Source organism: Lates calcarifer, unplaced genomic scaffold (genome assembly GCF_001640805.2).
Source record: "Lates calcarifer isolate ASB-BC8 unplaced genomic scaffold, TLL_Latcal_v3 _unitig_5306_quiver_812, whole genome shotgun sequence".
In the NCBI taxonomy this organism is placed as follows: Eukaryota; Metazoa; Chordata; class Actinopteri; family Centropomidae; genus Lates; species Lates calcarifer.
Window position 1 is genome coordinate 21,647 of NW_026117437.1, and position 11,712 is coordinate 33,358.

At 43.1% G+C, this 11,712-nt stretch overlaps 1 protein-coding gene across 10 annotated transcripts in view; it reads right to left on the reverse strand.

The window, feature by feature from the left end:
* Window positions 1–3,078: 3,078 nt before the first annotated feature.
* The window catches only part of LOC108874329 (NACHT, LRR and PYD domains-containing protein 3), a 42,922-nt gene continuing 34,288 nt past the window's right edge, over window positions 3,079–11,712 (reverse strand). For 5 of the 10 annotated variants that reach the window (XM_051068855.1, XM_051068854.1, XM_051068857.1 and 2 more), the window contains 4 exons: window positions 6,129–6,302; window positions 4,739–4,912; window positions 4,474–4,520; window positions 3,079–4,325 (listed from right to left, as the gene is read on the reverse strand). In XM_051068855.1, the coding sequence (XP_050924812.1) occupies window positions 3,790–4,325; window positions 4,474–4,520; window positions 4,739–4,912; window positions 6,129–6,302 (931 nt within the window). In that variant the 3' untranslated portion in view covers window positions 3,079–3,789. Of the gene's footprint in view, window positions 4,326–4,473; window positions 4,521–4,738; window positions 4,913–6,128; window positions 6,303–6,416; window positions 8,218–9,676; window positions 9,782–10,175; window positions 10,324–11,125; window positions 11,248–11,712 lie in introns of those variants that run through there. The other 5 variants (XM_051068860.1, XM_051068861.1, XM_051068856.1 and 2 more) reach the window with 5 other exon arrangements.

Sequence of the window (11,712 nt, forward strand, 5' to 3'; positions counted from 1 at the left end):
AACAGAAGGAGAACATTGTTGTCCTTAATATGAACAGCTCAGCTGATTTCACCTGAGGAGAACTGCACCTGAATGAGCTGTGAAGAAATAAGAAATCATCTGAGCTCAAAGCTCCACAAACTCCCTGTTTAGATGAAAAGATGCAACTGACAGTGAGTGGAGGAAAACGTGGACCCCATATCCAATGTGTAATGTCTATCAATCATCACACCTGATCAATGTGGACCTGACTGCCTCTGTTCACTGTCACTTAACAAACAAGAAGAAAGAGGGAAAATCATGAGGAAAAAATAAACATCAAATTAAAAATCACATTTCATATGACACACGACAACTTGACCTTTAATTGTGCTCAGGAAAAAGTCATAAATTAACCCTCATTCAATGACAAGAAAGTGACCTCAGCTTTTAATGTCATGTGACATGGTGACGTAGCGCAGCGCCGGCGACAGTCGGACAACTCCTGCAGTTCACGTTCACCATCGACGCACCACAAGATTTTTCATAAACCGGTCCGTCAGACTGAGGCGCCACCCTGTGGCCTCACACCGCTACTACAGCAAATCTGTCAATTTAAAACAACACGTTTTAGATTTCATAGAGTTGTTTGTTCAAATTACAGCTCAAGCATTTGGTCAATTAATTCATGTTTAAATAAACATAGGCTACATTATCTAACATTTCAAATCAGCAGTGAATCGTTCGAGTTGTTTTTCATTTGAACTGAGAAAACTAACTCTCCGGCGGCTTTTTTCCTCCTTTGGTTGTTTCTGAGGTTTTGTTCACACTGTCGCTTCTTCCTGCTTCAACCACGTTTCACACACAACACCAATGGGTTCAGATTCAGATGCACCTGTGAAACAGTTCAAACTCTCACCTGAACCTCAGCCATTATCCCAGGTCCACTTCACATCCCAGTCCACCAGGTGTTAACTGATTACACCCAACTGACGCACCTGGGCTGAGGACCACAAAGGGACTGAAATGACCCGGAAGTATCTCACTATCAGCCATGATCATAGCTGGTCCGAGGCTGAGGTAACAACAAACAAAACAACAACAAAACAAAAACAACAGCAAAACAAACAGGACTGAAGTATTGAAATAATATAACAACATGAAAAGAAAATACAAGGAGAGAAAGTGGAACCATTTAAATAAATTCAATAAAACAGGCGGAGACTGAGAAACACCTTGTGTATTAAACAAAGATATTAATTAAAATAAAACACATCAAACCAATGTTAAATAAAATAACAGAAAGCTAAGTTTAATCAGTTCATAACACATTAAATTACTGTTGATAAGTTTAGACTAAACAAAGCTATTTGAATAAAAGATACAAGTTTTAAAATGTATAAAATCTGCAGCACTGCTTGTACTTCCTAGTTTGTCCACCAGATAGCACCCTCACACATTACACTCACTGTATGAAGGTCTAAAATAATAATCAATACTTCAATCAAATGAGAGCCAATCAAGGAAACCTTAAACTTGTGAGGATTGTAGAGTTTGGTGGGAACATGACTAATCAGAGTAAAGAAGATTAAATATTGTTTTAAAAGGATGAACTCTGTTCACTGACTTCACCTCCAGACCTCAGTGTTACTTAATAAACTGACAGAAAAACAGTCTGAGGACCAAAACTGTTGGAGTTTTGTGCCTGACTCTGCATCTCAAGTTGTCTGTGTGTGGGACACATTTCTGCCTCAGACCTTTTCTCTGCGTCTTCCACTGTCACACACTTATTTCACACATCTTTTTTATTGGAGTTTATGCTGCAGGAAAATCAAACGAACATTGAACAATGTTGTCGACTGTTGAAGTCTAACTACTGTTTGCAGTGGATCATTTCATTCCTCTTTGTGTTCAGTCAAGAAAAAACATTTACAAGCATGTTAGGAGCATAGACAAGATAAAGCACAGTTATCATTTCATCACTGCTACAGTCAGTAAATTGCTGTACTCAGTGACAGTAAACACTGCTGTTAAATTCATTAGCAGAATGAGTCCTAGCTGTTTATTGGACAATGATCTCTGATTGATCTACAGATAAGACGAATCGTCTCAGCTGACCTAACCTTCAAAGAAAGACAACATTCTGATATTAATACTAGTGTTTTCATTGGAAAGAAACAGAGTTAACATTTTCATCCTGTAATAATCATCCCTCCATCTTTAGACAGGAGGAGGAGATAGATGTCAGTTTCTTATTGTGATAGACAGAGTAACCACTAACATCAGAACAGTCCAGACTCCAGGACTGATCATTTCTTCCAAACCAGAAGTCTTTACTGTTTACTTTCCTACTGATTCCTCTGTAACTCAGAGATGACGATAAAGAATTAAAGAAATTCTCTCCTGTTGAAAATACAGCAGTGTCTTTATATAACGATGAATGAATCCAACTATCTATATACTTACAGAGCTTTGTTAGAGGCTTTGACCACTGGCAGCAGCCTCAGAAGAGCCTCCTCTGAAGCCAGAGTATTTCTTCAGGTCAAACACGTCCAGATCTTTTTCTGATGACAGTAAGATGAAGACCAGAGCTGACCATTGAGCAGGAGACAGTTTATCTGTGGAGAGACGTCCTGAACTCAGGGACTGTTGGATCTCCTCCACCTAGAGAACGATCATTCAGTTCATTCAGACAGTGGAACAGGTTGATGCTTCTCTCTGCAGAGGGAGTCTCTTCAACCTTCTTCTTGATGTACTGGACTGTTTCCTGATTGGTCTCTGAGCCACTTCCTGTCTGAGTCAGCAGACCTCGTAGGAGAATCTGATTGGTCTGCAGTGAAAGACCCAGGAGGAAGCGGAGGAACAGGTCCAGGTGTCCATTTGGACTCTGTAAGGCCTTGTCCATAGCTCTCTGGTAAAACTGTGTCTCTGCAGAGTCATCTTTTCTTCTTTCAGACTTCTGGTAGGTTGGTTGTTGTTCTGACAGCAGATTGACTCCAGAGTTGATGAAGGTCAGATGGACATGAAGAGCAGCCAGAAACTCCTGAACACTCAGATGGACGAAGCAGAACACCTTGTACGGCTGCAGGGTTTAACCCTCATAATACCATGACATCAAGATCCGACTGATGGTTTATTGGAAACACATGTTTAACAATCAGTGAATATATAATATAATAATAAATATAATCACAGGCTTAGATGGAACATACACATTTTCAGAGAAGCTAATGTAAGAGGTTACTACATCAATACATTGACATGATTTTCTGTCAATACAGACTGATCAGTATTGTCCAGATAATCCCTTAGGCTACCCATTCCTTGGGCAGACCATTGTTTTACTACTTCAGTCTTTGGTTTGACAGCTTTCAACTTCTGATGGTAAACAGGGATGAGAAGGATCACACTATGGTCTGACTGCCCAAGGGGGACTGAGAACAGATTTTACTCTGAGCGGAGGATGAAGCCATCATGTGGATGATTTGAATGTAAGAACGGAAAACTGTCTGTTCTTACAATGACGACTGATCATAAGAGAAGTGATGGAAATTTCTACAAATGAACATGCTCTGATGTGCAATGTCCAGTTACACTACAATATGTATGTGCAACGGACACCATGGATGTGTAATTGTTCATATTATACTTCTTTCTAGTCTACTTGCTACACAGCAGAGTAGCATGCACAGTTGGTGCCCCTTTAGCTTAACGGCTTTACAGTCTGGTGTGGACACAACAACTTAAAGGATACATGGACATTCGCCATACAGAGCTTCACGTCCACCCTGATGAGAACATTTTAATTTTCTCTGACAGGAGGAGACTCTGCTACACTGAACACAGAGACGCTGAAGAACCAGACCAGACTGCAAACCCAGGATACAGAGGTTCAGTGAATGTGGTGTTGAAGGTGTGGAGGTGGATCAGAGAGTCAGAGGAGACTGTATAGAAGGACAGAGAGCCAGCAGGACAGTCCACATACACTGCTACTCTGTGACAGAGAGAGGAGGAGGAGGGGGAGATATGTGTTTCTCTCTTATTGTGACAAACAGAGTAACCCTGAGCATCAGAACAGAACAGATTCCAGGACTGATCGTTCTTTCCAAACATATAGTCATTCCTGTTTCCTTTCCTGCTGATTCCTCTGTAACTCACAGCTACATGAACCATTCCACTCCACTCGACCTCCCAGTAACAGCGACCAGTCAGACCAGTTCTACACAGCAGCAGAGGCCAGTGATCAAATCTGTCTGGATGATCAGGATATGAGTGACCTTCCTCCACACGTATCATCTTCCTGTTGTCGTCAGACAGTTTGACCTTTCTGTGCACTGTGTTTGTGTCAAATGTGAGTTGACAGGAATCTGATGGAGAGAACAAGACACAATACAGCTGCAGTTATTGATCGATCATCTGATCATTGATTGACAGTTTGATGATGACTCATGACATCAGTGATGTGACAGTTTGAAGCTGCTTTGTTTTCAGGAATCACATTAAAAACACACTTACACTTCCTCAGACCTGGTCTCAACCATCGGACTCCACCAGGCTCCACCCTGAAAGGAGGAGGGGGGTCAGACCAGCACATTCTCTTTCAGCATGCTAACATGGACATTACATGGCTCTCATACACAGACTGTTGGATTATTCTCTTGTTGTTGTTGAAGTCAAAGCTCTTGTGTAGAGATCTGTCATCAGCTGTGACAGAGAAAATGTTTCCAGCTCTTCCTCCTCTATCAGACATTGTCTGTGGCTGCAGCAGGCCTCTCCATACCTGAGAGTGTCCAGTCTCCAGTCTGGATCCCCCAGCCCAGCAGACAGCAGCTTCACTCCTGAGTCTCCTGGATGATTGTAGCTCAGGTCCAGCTCTCTCAGATGGGAGGGGTTGGATCTCAGAGCTGAGACCAGAGAAGCACAGCCTTCCTCTGTGATCAGACAGCCTGACAGACTGAAAACACACAACACACAGGAACCCTCTGTCAACACTTGCTGCTCTGTTTGTTTGTTGTTAGACTATTTTCTTGTTTTTAGATAATGTCCAGGTACAATGTATTTGAGGAAAATTTACACAAATATCTGAAAACATCATCAGTGGAATTAAATAATTCAACAACTAAAGAAAAAGGCAAGACAAAAAGATGAAAACTCATCATGGAAATCTTAAGTGCTAGAGTTGAAGGCAACTGGACTTCTTTATTTTTCTTGAAGACATTTCACCTGTCATCCCAAAGGCTTCATCAGTTCTAAAAGCTTATGAGGGAGTCCTAGGTATATTGTTTGTCCTTAAGGAAGTTTGATGACTCAGAAAGTGAAAGCAGGGCTTGGCTTAGGCTGTGTTCAGATGGGGAGGAGAACTGCTGACCTGGACTGGGAGTATTGTTGAGCAGTGGAAAGAGCACTTTGATGAGCTCCTGAACCCAACCAACACATCCTTTGCAGAGGAATCTCAAGATTTGGGGAAAGACCATATCCCTGCCAAAAGGTAGTCAAGAAGCCCCTTGGCAGCAAGGCACTGGGTCTGAATGATATTTGCCTTGAGATGCTGAAGCTTCTGGATATTGTTGGGCTGTCTTGGTTGGCACGTCTCTTCAATTTTGCATGGACAGTGAGACAGTACCTGTGGAATGGCTGGGGTAGTGGTTCCCATTAAAAAGGGGACTAATGGGTGAGCTAGAATTATTGGAGTATCAGGCTGCTCAGCCTCCCCAAGAAGGTTTACTCCAGAGTCCTGGAAAGGAAGCTTCAACCGGATTCAGTCCTGGCTGTGGAACAGCGGACCAGCTTTTTACCCTTACATAAGTGCTCAGGGGGTCATGGTAGTTTCACTATCCAGTCTACATGCTCTACATGAGAGCTTGAAGAAGGCTTACAACTGTGTCCCTTGGGGGACCCTGTGGAATGACTTATTATTTAGTTTAAAGTCTACATTTTTGTGATGAAAAACCGATATAAAATCTTATAACAAAGCATTCTCCCCTAGAGTTCATATGTGTGAGCTCTAAAAAATATGATGTTGAATACAAGAACAGACTGAAAAGCACAGAGATTTTATGAACCATGAAACATAATTAGAGAGGCTGTTTAAACGGTATGAGCCTCACAAACATCTGCATTGTTTTGACAGAAATATTTAGTTATTTAAACAAACAGTAACTTGATCTGACCTGAGAGTGTCCAGTGAACAGTGTGGACTCTTCAATCCAACAGACAGAAGATTCACTCCTGAATCCTTCAGGATGTTGTTACTCAGGTCCAGATCTCTCAGACTAGAAGACTGGGAGCTGAGAACTGAGGACAGAGCTTCACAGCTTCTCTCTGAGAGGTTACAGCCACTCAGTCTGAAGAGATGATGATAAGGAATTAAAGAAGAAAGGAATTTATTTTCTCTCCTGTTGAAAAGACAGCAGTGTCTTTATATAACGATGAATGAATCCAACTATCTATATACTTACAGAGCTTTGTTAGAGGCTTTGACCACTGGCAGCAGCCTCAGAAAAGCCTCCTCTGAAGCAGAGTATTTCTTCAGGTCAAACACGTCCAGATCTTTTTCTGATGACAGTAAGATGAAGACCAGAGCTGACCATTGAGCAGGTGACAGTTTGTCTGTGGAGAGACGTCCTGAACTCAGGGACTGTTGGATCTCCTCCACTAGAGAACGATCATTCAGTTCATTCAGACAGTGGAACAGGTTGATGCTTCTCTCTGCAGAGGGAGTCTCTTCAATCTTCTTCTTGATGTACTGGACTGTTTCCTGATTGGTCTCTGAGCTACTTCCTGTCTGAGTCAGCAGACCTCGTAGGAGAGTCTGATTGGTCTGTAGTGAAAGACCCAGGAGGAAGCGGAGGAACAGGTCCAGGTGTCCATTTGGACTCTGTAAGGCCTTGTCCACAGCACTCTGGTACAACTGTGTCTCTGCAGAGTCATCTTTTCTTGTTTCAGACTTCTGGGAGGCTGGTTGTTCTTCTGACAGCAGACTGACTCCAGACTCAATGAAGGTCAGATGGACATGAAGAGCAGCCAGAAACTCCTGAACACTCAGATGGACGAAGCAGAACACCTTGTCCTGGTACAGTCCTCTCTCCTCTTTAAAGATCTGTGTGAACACTCCTGAGTACACTGAGGCTGCTCTGATATCGATGCCACACTCTGTCAGGTCTGATTCATAGAAGATCAGGTTTCCTTTCTGCAGCTGATCAAAAGCCAGTTTTCCCAGAGACTCAATCATCTTCCTGGTCTCTGGACTCCAGTGTGGATCTGTCCCAGATCCTCCATCATACTTGATGTTTTTCACTTTGGACTGAACCACCAGGAAGTAGATGTACATCTGAGTCAGGGTCTTGGGCAGCTCTCCTCCCTCTCTGGTTTTCAACACATCCTCCAGAACTGTAGCAGTGATCCAGCAGAAGACTGGGATGTGGCACATGATGTGGAGGCTTCGTGAGGTCTTGATGTGGGAGATGATCCTGCTGGCCTGTTCCTTGTTGCTGGATTTCTTCCTGAAGTACTCCTCCTTCTGTGGGTCAGTGAACCCTCTGACCTCTGTCACCATGTCAACACACTCAGGAGGGATCTGATTGGCTGCTGCAGGTCGTGTGGTTATCCAGAGGCGAGCAGAGGGAAGCAGTTTCCCCCTGATGAGGTTTGTCAGCAGCACGTCCACTGAGGTGGACTCTGTAACATCAGTCAGGATCTCAGTGTTGTGGAAGTCCAGAGGAAGTCGACACTCATCCAGACCGTCAAAGATGAACACAACCTGGAACTCTTCAAACCTGCAGATTCCTGCTTCTTTGGTTTCAGTAAAGAAGTGATGAACAAGTTCCACCAAGCTCAACTTTTTCTCTTTCAGCACATTCAGCTCTCTGAAAGTGAATGGAAATGTGAAGTGTATGTCCTGGTTGGCTTTGTCTTCAGCCCAGTCCAGAGTGAACTTCTGTGTTAAGACTGTTTTCCCAATGCCAGCCACTCCCTTTGTCATCACTGTTCTGATTGGTTCATCTCTTCCAGGTGAGGCTTTAAAGATGTCTTCTTGTCTGATGGTTGTTTCTGGTCTGTCTGGTTTCCTGGATGTTGTTTCCATCTGTCTGATCTCATGTTCATCATTGACCTCTCCAGTCCCTCCCTCTGTGATGTAGAGCTCTGTGTAGATCTGATTCAGAAGGGTTGGGTTTCCTGCTTTAGAGATCCCCTCAAACAAACACTGGAACTTCTTCTTCAGGTTAGATTTAAGTCTAGGTGGGCACATAGCAGAAGATTCTGAAAGAAGACAAAAACACATTTTCTTAAAGTAGCTATAGCTAACCACAGGCATGAGAGACTCTGAACAAACTCAGTGTTAGCTACTCCTTAGTAACCCTTGCCCCCCCACCCACCCCTGTCCTGTTTCCTGAAACTAAGATATGAACAACAGATGCCTCGTTGCAACAAAGATTGGGAGGATACCACTGTTTGAAAGCTTGTATTCTAAATCTGTAGAGAAATCCTCTTACTAGCTCTGCAGACAGTCAGCCAGCTCCTCCTGCTTCATTCTCCTCAGGAAGTTCACTGTGATCTTCAGAAACTCCTCTCTGCTGCTCCTCCTCTGCTCTTCATCCTCACCGTCCAACACCTCCTCATCCTCCCTCTGACTCTCTAAGCATTCTGGGTAATCTGGACTCAGAACCTTCTGCATCTTCTTCAGCTCCTTCTTCACAAAAGTGACGATGTTCTCCTCCAGCAGCTGGAACAGAAAACTATATGAATGACTCCATCAAACTAAAATCATGGAGCCAAACATCAGATCCATGTTGGACACACTGACAATCCACTGGTCTAAAAAGTGCAGCATGGAGATTATTGTCAACACAACAGATGTAAAAGTAGTTGTTGTCCATGTACAGACCATAAATATGGAGTCCAGGTGTGTTTGATGCTGCTGGGCAGACTGACCACTGGGAACCTCTGAGCTCTCCTGGTCCACTCTGTGGAGGAATCAATGAAGAAGAATGACGCTGAACTCTTCACTTCTGCAGATATAAATGTCTGTGAACCTGTGCAGAGGAGGCTGTTGTGGGTAACTGTACAATACAGGGATTCACAGAAGAGCTGTTCAGTCTTCAGCTTTTCTTTTCCAATCACATTCACATTAATTCCACAAACTATTTCTGGAACTCATTGGTCCCTGGAAAGATTGGATAGAGGAGGCCGGTGAACGGAAGAAGGCCAAATGAATGGATGAAAGGTCTGTTGCAAACCCACTGAGGTTGGCTGTAGGGGCTCTGCAGGACACTCTCTGCATTGATCACTTAGCCTCCTTGGAGTGTTGCAGGAGAGAAGAGCCACCAAAAACATCATCGATCCATTGTGTAGCGCATTACCTGGACACAAGCTGATCACCTCTGGCCGGGTTGCCATGATCCTGAATTCCTCACTTAGAATGAGTTTATTTGCAAGGAAACTGAAAGACCAGTATGACTGTAACATTTACACCATCCTGTCTTAATAACCCCTTGCCACTGAAATCCCTCAAGAGACCAGTTGACTCCTTCTGTTATTTCCTGTTATGTCTGCATCCTGTTGTTTGTACACAGCCCTCTCACACATATTCACACACCAACATTTAGCCACATCCACGATATAATATAGTTCTCATTCATTATGATATTAAAGGTACGTTAGGTCTGTGATTCTGATTAAAAAACACATTTTGTTTTTCTCTTCAGTTTTAAACTCTCACCTTGGATCAACACTATGACATCTGTCTTTAAAGAATAAAGGAGTATTCATTGAGTAGTCACTCTTCATGGACAAACAGCTGGGTTCAGGTTCTCCCAGCTTCCTCCTGAAAAACACAGGAACCAGAACACAGAGAAACTATGAGCTGTGGACACATTGAACAGTTTCTCCTCTGTTTTGTCCTGCCATCCAGGATCAGTGGTTTTTGGGACAGTTCATATTTGGACAAAGACAAAGGTTAAAGACTGGTTAAACTGCTCAGCTTCCAGATATGAGAATATAAACGTCTGTGAAGAACAATTCTGTAAATAAACACATTTAATAAACTTCTCTGGATAAACAGCTGTTTAAACATCAGTCACATTTTAATGTTACTAACAGTTTCACCTCTTTGCAGCAGAGGGTTGTTGACCTTTAAAATTAATATGGTTCTTTGACTTGTTGCTCTTTAAAGACAGACAGCTGGGTCCAGGACGTGAAATGCTTCTTTCAATTCTCACCTTTCATCAGTAGATGGTTGGAAATTAAGAGGAGGAGTAATTGACCGGTTGCTTTTCATGGACACACAGCTGGGTCCAGGCCCAGGTTCAGGTTCAGGTCCAGGTCCAGGTTCCTCACACTGATTCATGCTGCTCTTTCTACCTTCACCTGGAGAGGAAACACTAATCATTCATCTGCTCATCAACTCCAATCATTTCTCCTGGAGAAATCTCAGCTGCTCCTCCACTGATTGCTCTTCTTTCCTCTTTCATATCAGTGTCAGTTGAATGCAGTCAGACAGCAGTGAGGCAGAGGAAGCTGCCATCAGCTGCTCTACTTCTACTATCAGTCCAATAGATGGAGTCATGGAGCTTCTTTAGTATTTGGGTTTTTGTTAAACCAAAAAACAAACAAAAAAAAACCTCTGACAACACATGAACAGTGAAGAGCAACAGACCTGTAAACCAGCAACCAACATGAAATCAGTGGATGAGAAAAACTGAGAACTCACAACAGCTGTTCAGAGTTAAAGTCCTGACTTCACTGTTTGAGTTTTTAACTGTTAGAAACACAGCAACACAGTCTGTACAAGTTTACATTAGAATCAATATAAAAATGCTCCTGAGTGAGAAATCGTCTGGATGCAGGATGAGAACTTGTAAAGGAGGATTTCTGAATCTCAGTACTGCTCCTTTAAGGATCTGAACACTTCGTCCTTCCTCAGAGAAACTGCTGAAGCTCTTACAGGGAGAGGATCAGAGAGTGACGCTCCACAGTAACAACGACTCTTCAACTACTGACCAGCAACTGACTCCACACACAACTACTCATACACATGCATGTACACACAACATGGCGGACAGATTTCATGTCGGCAGTTCTCACTGGCAGCTCTGACTCTGCTACAGTAACAATAAAACATCAGTAGAATGACAGTGCGTATTCACAGCGAGCTTTCAGGTTACAGTACCGTTACACGGAGTCTGGACGGAGTCAACCACCTGCAGCACAGTAACTTATCCAGTCTCAGTGTCACTGAGCAGAGCGGGCGGAGGAGGTATTTTCAGGAAGGCAGAGGACATAGATAACATCGGGGCTGGGAAAATAACCAAGTTTCCACTGGAAGGAGGCTCAGGAAGCTTCCCAGCATGCACCACGGCTCTTTAATATTCCAATGAACACTCAATGATATACTGTAGGCCTAATAATATACACATGCATGTACATGTACAAACATCCCCACTCCTTCCAGCAGCTTGCTGGTTGTTATAGCAATGGAACATTTTCACTACATTCTTGCAGCGCATGCGCCCTCTAGTGGCAGTTAACTGTCCGGCTGCAGAGACTAACCCTCATACACCCATGACAGATACTAGACTGACTGTTCACTGGACGCACAGAATCAGATCAGTGAATCAGTACTGAAGAAAGTCAACAATATGATTTTATACAGGAAACAGAAACGGATCAGATCTGTGGAGCTGAACGTCTGGAGGAGAGGTAATAATTATTATAATCATTCATATTGTGATGTTTGTATTTTTAAAGTATTGTTGG